Genomic DNA, 17,385 nt, shown 5'->3' with positions numbered 1-17,385 from the left:
TGGCTTCTGTGTTTCCCTATGCAGTGTAGGGACCTCCAAGGAGAAAGTAAATGATCATTTGTTGCTCCCTTTATGACTTTTACATTTGAAAAGGGTACTTTCACTTTGTAAAAGCTTCCCTAAGTAGTCAGGAAGTTAAAAGAGGAACTGTACTCAAAACTCAATATCACTCGGGGGGTGTCCGGCATCGGGTCCCAGAGCCGGCGCTCCGGATGCCGCCATCTTCGTCTACTCTTACAGGTTCTTCATCCTATGTCACCCGACCCAGGCACAGGATTGGGTGACTTGGGATAAAAATTTTAAGTTTGCATGCGCAGTGAGATAAGCAAATTTTTCTTTTTGAGCAAAAAGGCTCCTTCTGCACATGCCCGAGATGCTCAGGCATGCGCAGAAGGAGCGCCCAAGAGCGCCCCTCTCAGGATGCCTTGCGCTCCCATTCATTCTCGACCACCTGGGCGGCCGAGAATTAGGGGCGTCGCTGCACCCTTTTTATTGCTTCATTGTTTTTATTATAAATTTTATTTGTACTGATAGATCTTCCTATACATTTTTCAGTTACTTTCAAGTGTCAGTTGCACAAAATAATTTTCATGTTTTTCTTTGTTGTTTTCAGACCTGTCCCAGATGATGAAAGGGTCTGTATTGCTGAACCTGTGAGCACAGTTTTTAGTGGGTTTATCCAGGCATCTTACTGGAAACATATTTGTGATGTATGCTGGATAACTCCTTATTTGAAAACACCCCCCCCAGTGGGTTTACATCTGTGTGTATTTCTCCTGTCTTATTTGGAGAGGTCTAGTGTAGGGCAGGGTTCTCTCCTCTTGTATCACTGTCTGTATTAGTCTGTCATTTGCAATCCCTATTTAACGTACAGCGCTGCGTAATATGTTGGCGCTATATAAATCCTGTTTGGTAATAATAATAATAATAATAACTGAAGACATATCTGCTGAGTAATCCACTGCTGAAAACTGCTCTCAAAGCGACAGTTCTGGGAATGTGGATCTACAGGTTCCTTAAATCTTTCACTGATGTAACCCTCTGTCCACCTATTCCAGGATGGATCAGTGACGTGGTCAATGTATTGTACTCTACCTACGATACTTACAGAAGTCTCTTTTTTGCCACAATCACATGATCAGTCCCCCTGTTGAAATTGGACTTAAAATTGCTGGAAACAAAAGAAAGCAGAAAAGAACAAGACAAATTTTAATAGTAGTTTGGTTAATACATAAATACAAACTGCGTATTAAAGCAAAATCGTGGACAGAATTTCATCATATGCCACCAACATCCATATAGTTTTATAGACCTAATGTACTTGCATAATGCATTACAGTTATTTCCCTACATCTCTACATTCAGTAACTGGGAAGGTTAGCCGAATGTGATCACGTGACATCAAAAGTTGGAAGAACAATTGATGCCACGATACAGAAAGAAAACTATATGTTTAATGTGCTAGGATGACATGTAAAATTGTATAATTTGCTCATTAGTATTAATTAATTTGTATAAAAGTGTAGTGAATCTCACAATAGAATCTTACAATACTTATAGAACAGCACATAAAAAGATACTCTGATGTCGGTTCTCCTATACTAGTAATCTGTGTGTAGATGTTCCAAGCAGCTAAATCTACATAATCAAAAACATACCCCTAACACCAGCATTCCTGTTGTTTTTTTTTAAAGAGCTTGGAATTCAGTTTAAAGTCTAATCATCATTATCATTACTCATTCAACCCCTGAAACTTCACCTTTTAGGCGTCACATCTTTGTAGGCACCACAAAATGTCCTAGCGGTGCTGGTTGCATGTAGCAATATTTTTTTTTAACTTTAGTAAGTACCTACAATAAGGATCTTCCTCCTCAATAGGTTGCTACCACATTACATTACAGTTCAGGGTAATATAAGTTTAATCTTTTTAGTGCATGGTGTTAATTTTAATATCTAATACTCTTGCATATGATACCACTGAAATATTTACTTTTAGTTCTGTATAGGGAAACCAAATATACTGTAGTTAAAGTTTCAGACATATACTGGATCAACAAGGTTGTGCATTTTATATTTAATAGAACAATGCTTGTGTAAAAAAAGATAGAAGCAGTACAAAGGAACAAAACGGCTTCATCTATTCAAGCAGGATATTCAGCAAAAGTCTTAGTATAACTTCAAAAACTACAAAGAAGCTAACATTGTGCATTTATTTTACTGTATTATGTCAATTTAGAGGTTACATTTTTTTTTTGCATACACCAGTGTGATGAAGCCTGCAATATGCTTTACAGTCGTGTTTTCTGATTATACAGATATGTAGACATGCAAAGCCTAAGTATGTGCTATCTGTTCTACATTGAGTTCTGCATTGAGTTCTTGTTTTTCAGCCCATCAGCCTTCTAGTTGCATTATTTATATTGTTAATTTTCTGACAACAAGGCATCAAAACCAGGTAAGAAACGTGAATGACTAAAACCGAAGCTTGCACTACCAATACCTGTTAAATGAGTCTAAAAGATCACAGAAGCCGGGAATGAAGTTGCTGCCTTAAGGACGAGCAGATGTTATACCACCTGTTGTCCTTTGTAAGATTTCTGCCTGTGCCCAACCCTGTAAACACAAATGGTGTGACCATTTAAAGCATCGATAAAGTAGATGTAGGGTAACAAGCACTTCCAGTTTTCTGAAGCAATATTTTCTTAAGTTTCTTTCATTTTTATCACCTATGTAGTTTTAGGGGATAGAAATGGTAGATTTGGAACCGCTGTCTCATAGCCTGTCCTTTACAGTAACACGTTCACCCAACTGTTCCTACTCGATTAGGAATAATGACTCAATGTGCAATTTAAAAATAAAAAAGTTTCCAAGTTGCATTTCATTCTCTGAGATAAGTATTCCTACAGTGTACAGAACGTAATTAAATGTAAATGCAATAAAAACTTGTACCATGGTTTGCTAATCATATCTTCATGTGTCCAGGGATAACAGTTTTTTATTTATTTATTTTTTAACCTTTCTATAAGACCCCCAGCTTCTTCAGTAGTACTGGATGTACCTTGTTACAAAGCAGTCTGAGAGTTGTCTGACCACAATAGTATGCATAAGAGTAAAAGTGAGGACTTTTTAAATGTATACCTGTTCCCCTGATTGCTCCCGCAGCCCTAGAGGAGCTGTGACATGTGTTCTGTATCTGTAATACATGTCACAGCTCCTCTAGGGCTGCAGGAGTGATCAGGGGAGCGGAGCTGTCAGCATAGCAGAGCTCCGCTGACCGCTCTGCTCCCTGATTGGCTGAGGAAAGTGAAATCCTGATGATGCTTGAGCTGTCATCAGGGTTTCCTATTTCTCGGCCAATCACAGAGCACTAGAGATGAACGGGTAACAAGTCTCCTCATTCATGTCTGGTGCTGAATGGCTGAGAAACGTAAAACCTCAGCCAATCACAGAGCACTGCGCTGAATGGAGAGGCTTGTCCTCATTTAACCCCTAGTGCCCTGCGATCCCTCACTGTCAGGAGGATTCCCAGGGCTGTGCTCATTGCAGCCCTGGTAATCATCCTGTCATTGGGATAACCTGTAAAAAAAAAAAAGTTTTGTTACACAAACACACACACCTTTAATAAAATAATTTAACATTAAAGCCTCGTCCAATTTTTTTACACATATTTTAACCCTTTCAAGGAATGATTAAATGGTTTTATGTACTCCTGTACTCGTTCCCTGAAACGCTTATGTAAAATCGCGGTAAAACGTGTCATGGGCGTTTATAAAAGTTTTTTAGTGTTTTAAAGTTAAGCTTTAAAACGCTTGTAAAAGTGCATGGAAACGCATATAAACGTGGTAGGAACGTTTATATGCGTTTTTAAAACCGTTCATGTAGACCCAGCCCTATCCTGCTTCATTTCTGTATTCTCACTAACTGGTATGGGCAGAGAAGCAGTTCTGACATGAACACTACCTGTGTACATGTATCTTAAATCTGTGCATGAGATTACTGTCTTCCTATTGTATTACAGTATGATCAGATTTTGCTTGTATGAGGCCTAAAATGATAGTGTTTGTGTAAATCTATATCCAGTAACACTCATTCAGAAGACAGATTCCCCTGCCTCCAGTTTTGTTGAGGAAAGGAGAAATTACCCTCAGGTACATAAAGTACATTCCTAAGGTTTTATTAAATTGGAATGCAGATTCCTACCTGCATTTGATTATGTTGTGTGCCTTGTCGTGTGTTTCTTCAAAACTACTGAGAAAGAGGATCAGACCTTACTTTAACCAGCAGAAAAATTATAAGCTTTGTACAGACTCTGAATAAATGTTGCTTGAAATTATTGTTGGTGATGATTAGAATAATGATTTCTAGGAACAACCATGAATTATTTACTTAAATAGGAAAAGAGAGGTATACGCAAGTACCATTTTTCTTTGGTGAAAGTTAACATTTGCATGGCGGCAAGAACTATTTGTATTGAAAGGAAATAGCCCTATACAATGTCAAACCATTACAAGGGATGTGGTAGCAATTATGGGTACACAAAATAGTTACCTGTAATGTTTAAAATAATGTGATTGTAGTCCCTGATTATTTTTTTTTCTTATACAAACTCAAGATTTAGTTTGACATGACTATGGACTTTGTACAGCGCTGCGTAATATGACATAAATACTGTGTAATAATAATAATACTAAAAGCTGACTGCCTGCTTTACTGTTGCTAATACTGGCCATTGCTGGCTGCCAACTTGTCTATTGGGAATATATAAAAAGTAGAGTTCATCTTCACCTGTGTTAAATATCATTTGCAGATATTCTGCTAGTGTTACTGACTAATAATTCAGTGTTTTCTCAAACCAGGGTTCCTCCAGAAGCTGCTTAGGGGTTCCTGGAACATTGAGCTATTTGTGCCTCTCACTTCCATTTAAGTGACACCAGTGATCCTTTTGGCTATCTATAGGAATGACCTTCTTCCCACTGGTCAGCAATGTTAAGAGGCATTCTTCCCACCGACCACCATGACACCATGTACTGTGAACAGTGGATATAGTAATTGTAGTAGGAATTCCCTGAACACCTGTAAATTATTTAAATGATTCAAGGATGTAAAAAAGTAGTGAAAGGCAATAATAGAGTGCAGCAATGTATTGTTAAATTGTTTTTGCTATTACATTTACATACATCTATAGGGCAATGATGTGACCTTTGATCTGTATAAGACATAAGTTAAAGAAACCCTACATGTATTTTTTAAATGTAATTCTTTTCTACTTAACCCCTAATAATCTTCTACCTTTTTCTAATCACCCCTAACTCATTCCTTTTGTTGTCTTTGTTGCTATTATTTTTTGTTGTGTCATTTTTAATCGTTTAATATGCATTTGCCACATTCCTTAATCATTTTGCCAAATTCTGCCTTTATTTTTTACATTGACATAATTATGAACCATTTGGTCTATTATTACAATTGAGTTGGCCCACAAAAAAATGTTGACAAAATTAGAAAAACTTAATTTTTTAACATAATAATATTACACTAAATTCCACACATAATGGTATGGAAATACTAGTGTGATTTTCCCCAAATTATATATCTGGTTTTTGTTAAAATCTATTAATTATTTTCCACCTCTCTGGCTTGATAAAATGTTACACTGGCTGTGGTTTACCTACTAATCTTAAAAAGCCTTGGGAGCTATTCATAGAAAAAAAACTTTTAAATCAAATGTACTTGTTTCATGCTGTTTTCTTCCATGCTGACCACAAGAGTATTTTTTAAAAATAAATATAAAATGGCAAAAAAAGTCCATACAACTGGTATGCAAATAGTTCTGTCCTTTTGTTAATCTCTTTATTAATATCTAATTGCAATACAGCTTCTGGCTTTGCCTGGGGCATTTACTCCTCCAATAGCAGCATAAATGTTTTTAATTTGCTCCCCGCTTGTGACTGTTAATTATATATTTGTTCTTACTTCTTTTTTGTTGCATTCCTAATTCAGGAGGTAGCATCTGCTGCCCCTTGGCTAAAGTAAAAATACAACTTGTGTTATAATTAATTTCTTGGATGCTGTGATATTATTTAAATTGCTGAAGGCCCCCCCCCCCCCCCCCCCGAGCTTGAGTTCAACCTTCAATTTTTTTTTATGTTTATCTATTTTGATTTATTTAAATAAATGTTAACATTGTATACCTGAAACCCTATGTAAACTGTGGTGGTTTTAAGTTCATCACTTAGATTAAGATTTGAACGGATATATTTTTTTATTGGAATGCATATTCTTCGAACCTTTCCACTGGAATACCTAGTAGTTATTATTTATCTTTGCTTATTTTTATGAACATTTTGATACCTGGTTTCCATAATGTTTCATGAAATATTTTATCTTCTGTAGTCGATCAACAGGCATTTGTATGTATGCAAAGAAAGTACTTTGTTTGGCACTGACCTAAGGCTGTGACTTTTATCTGTTTGGCTATGGACTATAATTCCAAAAATCTTTTGCCCGAAAACATTTACAGAGACCTGATCACAAAGTTTCTAAACACTTTAGCACAGAGGCATGAGCAAGAGACTGTGAAAAAGTGTTATCTCTGTATTTACTTTTTCAGCAGTAAACCTCAAGTTTCAGCTATTGTGCGTACTTTTCTATAGTTCTGATGCTTTTCACATGGTAACATTTACCCTTTCATGTTATAAGTATCTGTCCTTCTTTTAGTCTGGTTTCAGATCTTACATTTTGTGTAATAGAATTTATAATAATTGTTGGATTTTAGTAAAGCATATTTTTGCTAGAGGATAATGGGACAATTTTACAAAGTAGAAATGACTGTGACCTGGATATGCCATGGACTGCATAGCTTGCAAATGTTTAGTGCTGTGCATTTTGGCTATTGGTTTGGAAAGCTCAGTTGTATGTCTGTAGGACACTGTCATAGGGGATAACTATATCTAGTGAAGCGATACTAAGTGTAAAGGCATGTATGTCCTGATTTGTTTATTCCCAGGAATACTGTTGACAATCATTCCACACATTATTTTGTACATGGGACATTTGAATACCAGCTTACAAAATTTGCCCTTTAGAATGATAGATGAAACATGACCTTTCTGCTTTAGGGTTTGACTTCTTCCAAATATTCTGAGATTACCCATAAATTGTATATTTTACATATGTTTACCATAGCAGTTGACTAGGAAAGTAGTTTTACTGTGCCATAAATATACTGAATAACTGGAGTGAAAATCCTGGCTATGAAGATTGACATTTTATACATTTCACAGATTTATATTTAGTTTTTTTCACCTCTCTGTAGTGTTATATTGTATTAATAACATACATGCAGCTTTCTACTGTTTGACATCTGTGAAAACAAACAAATAAATAAATAAAAAGCACATTCTCTATAGGGTTTCTTACAATTGACATGAATAAAATTCATAATGAATGTGCACTGTAGAGTGTGTTTCCTATGCAGTTAGTGCATTCCTTTGATTACATCTAGTAGAAGGGAAGGCCAAATGTGAGATTTACTGTACGATAATTAGCCTGTGAAATCACTTTTTTTGTGTTGTAAACAGAAGTTGACAGCAAGTATGGAGGCATATTTTTTTTTTTAGACGTGGATAAAAAAAAAACCACAACTAAAACGTTTACAAGGCCTAATGTTTTGAAAAACATTTAATTACTTAGGAAAATAAATAGTAGCTAGAAAAAAAGCAGTTTGGGAGAGTCAACATTTGTTTGCTAACGTGGCTTAAAAACACATCGTTGGTCCTCGCTTAGGCAGGATGTACACTAAAAACATATCACTAAATAAATGACTTCTAGTCCCTAAAATAGTGGCATTATGTAATCGTAGCTTGAAGATTCCAGTCTAGATATACCGATACAAGCGCTCACTGACGTTGATACACTTTAAAGTATTCCCTTCAAGTAGGGGATTAGAACCTCTATCAGATTTTTTTTTGCAGTCCATGTCCAACTGCGGAGGTTCACTTTTTGTTTTTATCCTGGTTACCATTCCGCTAAAATGAGATCTAATATTTCCCCCTAGGAGAATAAAAATCTCAATGAGACACAGATAGCTACAACAACAAAAAAAATCCCCCCAAAAACATCAATTCTATCGGTAAGTTTAAAAGTGTTTAGATTTTAGGTATACCTTTAAAATACGCTGTTACTTTAGAGAGAGAAAAATGCTGCTGATGTCTGCGCAAATATACAGCAAACCACAGTAACTCATGAACCTAAAGCAGAACTAAATCCTATTTATTGTCACCTTTCCCTATTCTATCGCAGGTGCTACCGTCTTCTTCCTTTTCCCTTTCTCATTCTGATCGTCCGCCATCTTTATTGGCCAGGCTGGGATGACGTAGGTGCGTGGGAGTTTATTCAGTCCCAGCGATTCTGGGGGGTTAGCCGGAAATCAATGCTGCACATGCACCGCTCATGGATTTTGACACATGAAGAGAGCGATCAGGCAGGTAAGAATTTATTGCAGAAGAAACATAGCCTGTCCCTTTCTGCAATAAAGCCCTGCCTGGTTGCATTTTTTTTTTTAACTTTCCACTTTAACAGGCATAGTTGTGCCACTTCCAGCCTACTGCACATTTCTGTTGGTTGCGAGGCTGTTCATCAAAAGCAATGTGGGTTTGAGAACAGGAGGGACCAGGGTAGCTCTGACACTTCTCATGAATGTCAGAAAGACCTGGCAATTGGCATACCTGAAGGTCAAATGATATGGAAGTGACCTAGCTATATTACTGTATATAAATGAAAAAACATCAGGTCACAAACTAATCACTGCTATATGACAGGGCTAAATCTTCAAACTAGATGGGCAGAAATCCTGAAACATCTAAGGTATGTATTTCAACTATGCGTTTAGTGTTTTCCTATGTTCTACACCATCAAAAGATTCCCAAGTTCTATTTATAAGTTCTTTTCAAATAGTCATGAAAACATAGTTTTCATGTCTTGACAAAGCAAAAAAAAGAACAAAAGAAACCAAGTTGATCTTTTATGTATTGGAATCCGAAAGTATTGCATTGTGTCATTATGTTTAAAAATTTTCTTTCCTACGTTTGAGGCTATTCTTCTCCTATCTACCAATTCATTATTTGTATCACAAGAAAACTACGCTTTGTTGAAAGTACATCATGGGGTTGAAGCAACGTTTCTGGATATAAGTAGAGTTTCCTCTAAGGAGAAAATGTGATCTGCAACGTAAACCCCCTACAACGGAAACCGCTCTAATTTATTATCATGTATATGCAGTTTCCCCAGACTTAAATCCTATACAAACCCAAAATCATAAAATTAATTTGTAGTTTATCAGTCCTTAGATTCGGTGGCTTCATTTGTTTTATCTTTACCAACTTTTTATATGATAATACATCCAGAAAAAAACATTTTCTGAAATAGGATGACAACACTCACTGTACTATATTTAAGGAGAAGCAAGGTTGTCACCCTATATTAGAATACAAAACACCCCTCCTTAACTTTATCTCTATTACATGTGGGGAGGTAGTGTAATATAGAGAGTTTGTATCTGCTTACTAGATTTTAGGCAGTATTGTCAAGTAATATGGTTTGTACCTATCAAATGGATATACAAAACCTTTTGAATGGTATAAATAACTTGAGAAATTAGATGCACTGTTTTTTCAGTATTCTAGTGTAAAATGATTGAAAATGTATCTATCAGGTTTTAAATATTTACTGATGTTTTAAATCCCTTATCTTTAGAATTCTTTTTATGTGTTGTATTTATATTTAATTTTTACTTTTAACGCAACTTTCAATAATTTGCCTACTATTGTTTTTTAATCCTTTTGCATAGAGTTTAATTTGTATATGTGTAAGTAACCCTATTTTTAGACCATGTATTTATTCATATGCTGTCGCTGTGGCAGCCTATGGAGGAGGATAGTTTACAAGCAATTGTTTGTTTTTTCAATCAGCTGGAACTAAGAACTTGGAGATTCTGAAACTTAAGTATTATTTACAGCTGTGATATTATTTTCATTGGTAAAGGTGATTGTAGGCTGACACTTTTATTTGTTGCATTAGAAGAGGTATTTGCTTCACGCTACCAGTGTGCAACAATCTCCTTTATGCACGAAACATCTACATAGTTCAGCCTTATGTTGTAGTCTCCAGTAAGAACAGCTATAGAAGGTGTGTTACATTAACTGTAAACCGTGGTCTGAAATAATGCTATAAATCTGCAAAGGAAAAAGTGATGTCCAACAAAGATGGCAACACTTTGGTAACAGTACAGTAACAATTTTAATTTACAGCATTTTATCAATATTTGAAAGTTAACTGTAAAATTACATAGGGAAGTGTAACCTTTACTTACTGCGACACAGATTAAAAAAAAAATTGAATACTAAAGCTACAGCATGTGTTTCAAAATTCTTTCCAACAGAAGTTCCACTTTGAAGTAAATGCCCCAGGTTGGAGGTGGGGACATGTCTGTCTTGCCAGGATCCGTAAGATATGCAATAAGACGGGCTTCATTATAGTGTACAAGCATCTTTAATCATTTGCAGACAGTACCTATTCAGTTGAGGTGGCTGGGCTGTCAGACTTCCCCTGGGTGCAACTATACATATAAAATGTAAAAAAAAATTAGCTTCTACCCACTGTTTGCAAAATACTATATTAACCTGTATCACATTTTTAAACTTTCCCAAGCTTATTACATTGCAGACGAGCACCTCTGCAGATCTAAGAAATTCATCGCTCCTTCTAGCTATTATAGAGTCTTTATACCCCATATATTCATTGAACTAAGCAAAGAATAAACATTGTCTGCTACATGGATGATGGGCAACTGCAACACTGTTCTTTTTCAAGCCTATCTTAGAAAAGACCTTATGTGGCATTAACATCAAACCTGAAAAGAAAATGATTATCAGGGCTGTTCAGATTTAAAGTGAGACACAGCGGTAAGAATTTGTTGTATTCATGGTGCCCTCAAAAGCCAGCAGTATAAAGTCTTGACTGAAGAGCTTCTAAAACGGAGAGGAATGAGAAGTTTCAAGTGCCTATAGCAGTTTCTTTCCAAAGAGACATTCTTCCTCCTGTTCAAAGTTGATGGTGTTCAAATCATGTCTTGCAGGATAGTCTGAAGCAGCTGTATTGAGTGTCAATCATTTGTTAACTAGCATTGTCCTTATTGACCTTTTCTTTTAGGTTACCATCTAGATTTTTTTCATGTTTTTATAAACCTTTCTTTCCCACGGTGCGATAAGTATTTTTACATATTTTCCCCTTTATTTTGTAAGAGTTTTTTTTTTTTTACTTAGGTTCATTTTTCTTCCCTACTGAAAACCATATTTATTGTACATAAATGTATTACCTAACATGCCCACTTTTATCAAGCATATGTACAAGTATCATATGCTGGGTGGAGAAGTAGAGAGTTTTTTTTTTTTTTTTTGTTATGCCAGATTGTACTTGCTCTTTATCTGACTTTATCTACAGATCAGAGCTCATATGTTAAACTACAAATGGAAAATAGTTGATACAAAACAAACGGTAATGTTACCTTGTATCTCTATACTGCTGTCTAATCAGTGTTTGTAAACATTGTGTCTGACAGTCTGTTTTTGGAAATCAAAGCAGCTGATCTTGCACACCATCTCCAAGCCCTAATTTTAGGAGCCAAAATTAGGCAATAAGTCCAAGGAGGAGAACAGTAGCAGGGCAGAAAGACTAGGTGCACTATATATTCTTTGTGTACTGAGCTTTTTTTTTTCTTTTTTTGGGGGGGTGGGGGGGGGGGGGTGTATTTGTTTTTGGATGTTCAGTGTCTTTAATTGATTATTATAGCACTACCAATTTTCACTTTGTTTAATTTTTTATCTAAGTCTGAGCATAGCCCAAGTGGCCTGAGTCATTTGATACAGTGAGTAAAGCTACATACACACTTCCAATTATTATCGTTGGAAAACGAACGACGAACGTTCCTGCACGATATATATGAACGATCGTATAGCACCGATCCTGCACATAGAGTTAACGACACGATCGTTCGTAGATATTGTACACACAATAGATACGATCGTTTGAGCGATAGAGGAACTATGTGCACGACAGGAAAGTGAACGGACGTTCGTTCATCACGCATGCTCTGAACATGGACGATCAACAAACGACCGTACACACGAACGATGTTCAACGATCGTCGTCCAATCCGATCCGTCGGTCCGGTCGTTCGTTTCCAGCGACTTTCCTCGTTCGTCGGCGTCGTTGGTTACTTTTTTACGAACGATTTTTTTGCCCAATCGATCGTTCGTCGTTCGATTGGAACGATAAAAATTGGAAGTGTGTACGCACCTTTATATCATTGCTTGGTGAAAGTTTGCTTTCAGTAAATCAGTGTCAGAAGCATCGTAAAAGTAGGTATTGCTGGATCCCTTTTCTGTCCTGTGAATGGGCAAAAGTGCCCGTCATGTTAAAGATGATGTCTCTTTATGGACATTTGTTTGCTAAAATATTGTTGAACATTTTTTTTAATCCATACACTTACTTGGCTTCAACTAAATGATATTTCCCAAGATATAAAAACATTTTAAAGAAGTATTATACAAGGTGTTATGAGACATGTTTTACCTCTAAGAAATCTTCTTTTGTTCTCTGTATTACAAAAATAAGTCATAAGTGAGACTGCTACACTGATTAAAAGGCGATTTTATTATTATTTTTTTTTTTTTAGAGATCTTTTAATTCTTTTAATTCCAAACTTTTGGCAGACGTTTTTCCCATCATTGTAGGAAAGGGTGTTTCCTCATATCTCTAGAACAGAAGCAAAGCATGTTGCAGATCCCCCCTCATGTTTAAGCATAAGACTGAATGTTTTGTCAAATTGTACCACTAATTATCAACAGGTATATTTATTACTCTTCTATAGCACTTAAAATCCCCATGTTCTGGTTAGGTAATACTAAAATACTGGAACTTTGTGCCACTACATAATACATCTATTGGCTGAAAAAGATCAGTACATAAAATTGAGAGGAGGCAGGGATCTTTCTTGTCAGAGCCTGAAGGCTGCAAGATACCATGTCAGATTGAGCGCCTAAGGATTTGGTGCTTCTTGAAAGCCTTAAAGAATTAAAGGTGTACAATGCTTTTATAATCTAATATTAAATTATATTGTTATGCCATAGAGTAACATGTGTACATTAAAGCTTAAGATATAAAACCTTAGGATTTATTTATGATCAGAATTCCAGTTACTTACAGCAATTTCCTTTTTATCATTCAGGCTTTAGAAAAACATCCCAATTCACCAATGACTGCAAAACAGATCTTGGAAGTCATCCAGAAAGAAGGCCTAAAAGAAACCAGGTGTGTACACAATTAGATATACCTTATTTATATGTTATATATACGATTTATGTTTAAAAATCTGAAGTTATGACAAGCACAAAAAGAAGTGCATGTCTAGGTGGCATTACAGTGAGTAGAATAGTATTAAAAAAATAAAATGCTGGGTGACTGCCATGGACAGAGGATGATTTCTCTGTCATAAACAATGTGTGGAACATTAGAAAAGGTTGTCCTAAGTGCATCTAGCTTGTTATTGTCAGCGCGTGTTATGTGTTTTTCAGGAAATCAGCCTATGTCCTATTCATCTTGGCAAGGTGGCTTTCTAAATTGTGTGTTACTGTATGGGGTCTGTGTTGGTTGGAACTCTGTAGTAAAACTCTTTGGCCTGTTGTAATTATGCTGTGAACCAAGATGATGGCTTTCCGTGCCTAACCATTTATTTGAAAGAAAACAATCAATAATTAAAAGTTGATCCAAACTGAAGCTGATCTAAAATCACAAGTATGCTGGCTAGTGTAATTACTTTTTGCCTTCCTAAAGTTTTACAGACTTTACTGGTTAGATATTTCTATTCTGAACTGGGACATCCAACTGTGAACCAAAGAAGAACCCCCGAGTTATTGCTTTATGGGAGATACAGGAGGGCTTTAATTAGGTGTAAAATGTGTGCATTGTAATCTCTAAATTTTAGGAAACTGAAAGGCCAATTTGAAACCGAACTATTTCTTTAACATGCAAGTAAATTAAAAACTGAAACAATTGTGAGCAGGCAAGTTCTTCATTGCAGAAGGAGCAGGGTATGTCTCTTCTGCAATTACACAAACTTACCTTCCTGTTCACAGTTTTTTTTTCTTTTGTGATCCTTACATAGCTGTCTGCCAGGAATGAATACTTCCTGTGCGCATGCTTATGAGTTGGGTCATTCTAGCATGGCCAATCAAGATGGCCAAGGATCCCAAACCCGAAAGAGGACCAGGTGAAGATGTAGGCGCTGACCAAGAAGCAAGGGGAGTCAGTGAAGCAAGCAGATACCGTGAATAGGCAAGAGACATGGCCTGTGCTATCTTCAATGAAAAAACTGCCTGCTCACAATTTTTCATTTTATTTGGATACATTTAATGTAGTGAAAATTCTGGTCAAAAGACGCTGCACAGGCAAGCAGGTTATTTTATTTTGGTAACCGCTCATTACAAAACATCAAAAAATTGTATTTACCAGCATTTCATTTGGATTGCATTTAGATATCTACTTGGCCATTATTTCATGCACCCTATTTGGCCATTATCATAATAATATTATGGTTCAGTATATCTGGCAGAACCTACCTATGGTGGCTATAAGTATATCAGTAGCTGAGATGTTGGTACTCATTGCAATATTTTTTATGACCACATTACTTTTGTGGTATTTTATCAGATTGGGAAATGTAGAATTACATTCGTAATGAAAGTTTAGCTGGAAAAAAAAAGGATCTGTCTTGGGGATGCTGACCCTTATCCCATATTTTACACAAGGAGATATCCTATATAATATGAGTGAACCTTCTTGTGTGTGTTTTAAGGAAAATTCACATGGGAAAATTTTTTCAAAGACACAAAAATTAATGTTTTAGCATTTACATATAGCACATTTAGCAGTGTAAATCATCAGGGATATTTTACATGTTAGAAACATTAAAAGCATATTGGCAAAGCTGCTCAAACACTCCTACTGTGCAGGGAGTGATTCTCTATGAGCATGAATATTTAATGTTAATCATGATCTACTGAGGGGCATGCTTTGAAAGTGTGCGTCATTTAATGAAGGTACTTAAACAAATTTGAATTACCTAAAAATGGAGCATCTACTCATAGTAACTATTCGGAGTAAAAACATCAAAATGTAACTGTAATATTATCTTAAGTATATTAGGTTTAAAATATCAGAATACCATTTACTGAATTTGTCCTTTAAAATATACCTCGCACCCTTCCTTCGTGTAGTATGCCCACAACAGGTACTTACTGTTAGGCCTCGGCCAGTTACAGGTCCTATGCCTCTCATTGCCCCAATCATTTCTATAGATAGCCTATACTCTGTCGGATTGCTAGAGGCTGCATTTTTTTTTTTACTACTTTTACTACTTAATAAAAATATTGTATTTGTTAAATGTGCCTAATAATTTTTGAAAATCTTTTGGTAGATATTACATTTTATTAGAAGTGTATGTCAAGGTTTTGTAGTAGGAACAGGTATACTCTAACTACAGGAAATCTATACAATCACATACAGCAATAAAAACCTGACAGAGATTTTATTCAGTAACACTTTATACCAAAGACTGATGTTACACTTTAAAGTGGAACTAATGTTCCATCCTTGGGTGCCACCATCTTCCTTTCTTCTTCTTCTTTCTACTGCAGCAATTTTGGCTATGCCAGGACATGTAAAGGAAGCTGGGATGTCTGTGTTTCTGCGCATGCGCAGCTTAGCTTTTTAACATTTCCCCCGGAGATCTGGCATGTAAAGTGTGGTATTGCAGAAGGGACATTGCCTGTCCCTTTTTGCAATATTCATCTGCCTGATTTTTAATTTTAAGTGGATTTTTAGTTTCAGTATAATTCTGTACAAACATACCTTTGCATATATGCTTTTGAAATTGGGATTTTAAAATCTTTTGCAGCTGGATCAGTGACCAGATTTCAATTGCTGTAAACACTAACACATTAAACCTAAAAATTTCATATGGCCCACTACAAAAAACTTGTTCTTAAAGGTTGGTAGAAAGGATTTATTTATATTATGCTACAAATTATTTGTAATGTCTATGACTTTATGTATATTATTTAAAATTTTTCTTCTTCTTTTTCATTGTTTACGGTACCCCTGTATCACGTGGATTTCCCCTTTTCAGAAAGTAAGTCATTTTTGTTTTATTTGAAATGTGATTGTTTATCCATGAATATTGTAACATTAAAGTGTAATTAAACCTAACTATAAATAACTAATGCATTGCAGATTATCATTCTTTAAATGTGGTGTCTGAATTAGTTTTCATTTTTTCAGGATGTGTTTCCTTTATTTTGACCAAGTGGTTAAAACTGAGGTGCCTCAATTGGCCAGGTCAGAAGTTCTTCACTGATTGCACAACAAGCATCTGACAAGACCTCTTATTGATTTTATATATATATAAAATATAGTGATCAACTTGCAGTTTGATTGATTGCACATAGAGCTTCTGCACTCCCATTCAGACCCAAAGGGAAGGGCTTACCTTCCCCCCCTTTAAATTAACGAAACCTAAATTAACGAAAAGAAAAAAACACTTTATATAGAAGGGTTATCTACCTTTCTATAGAAAGTAATAATTATAGTGATAGGTCCATTTTATTATTTAACACTTTTTTATAACTATTTGTGGATTTTGTGTATGACTAGATTTAGATGTATTGGAGGTAATTGCTGTTAAGTGCTTGTTGCTTACCTCAGTTTGCAGATTTTTTGTGTAGAGCAGGGAGATTTATGGATACCTGCTGTATATGTATTCTACAATATTTCCAGCAAATTTCCGATAACTTAATCCGCTGCAAATTTGATACAGCCACAGAGAAACAACAAGGCTTATAGGTTTACATTCTCCCCAGAGATCAAGATCATGAAGAAAAAGAAGTAGAACATCTTAATTGTGTCTGTTTAAACATAAAAACACTAAAGGTAATCTTGTTTGTTGGATAATCCTTAATATCAAAAACCTCAAGTGGTTTGATAACCCTGCACTTCTACAGAAAACCATCTGTGTTGGAAAAAAAAAGCAATTTACTGTAAAGTAAATTTTTCTATATGCAAGGATGGTCACTTGCAAATAGAAAAATTCAACCAACAATTTGGTTAAAAAAAAGAATGTTTTTTGCCCTTCATAACCTGATCATACCCAGTAGGTGGTTTATATGTTCAAAGCTAACTATGCGCTATGCAATATTTTTGACATAAACAAACAATTAAAGTTCTTGAGTGAGACACGACAAGTATTTTATTTCTATCCTAAGATGAACCTGGTTT

At 35.6% G+C, this 17,385-nt stretch overlaps 1 protein-coding gene across 1 annotated transcript in view; it reads left to right on the top strand.

Moving 5' to 3' along the window:
• ASXL3 (ASXL transcriptional regulator 3) overlaps window positions 1-17,385 on the top strand; it is a 72,915-nt gene that overhangs the window by 9,951 nt on the left and 45,579 nt on the right. Inside the window, exons 2-3 of the mRNA XM_072411267.1 lie at window positions 13,283-13,365; window positions 16,241-16,243. Coding sequence (XP_072267368.1) covers window positions 13,283-13,365; window positions 16,241-16,243 — 86 coding nt within the window. The remainder of the gene's footprint in view (window positions 1-13,282; window positions 13,366-16,240; window positions 16,244-17,385) is intronic.

Source organism: Pyxicephalus adspersus, chromosome 5 (genome assembly GCF_032062135.1).
Source record: "Pyxicephalus adspersus chromosome 5, UCB_Pads_2.0, whole genome shotgun sequence".
Lineage (NCBI taxonomy): Eukaryota > Metazoa > Chordata > Amphibia > Anura > Pyxicephalidae > Pyxicephalus > Pyxicephalus adspersus.
This window is presented reverse-complemented; position numbering and strand designations above follow the sequence as displayed.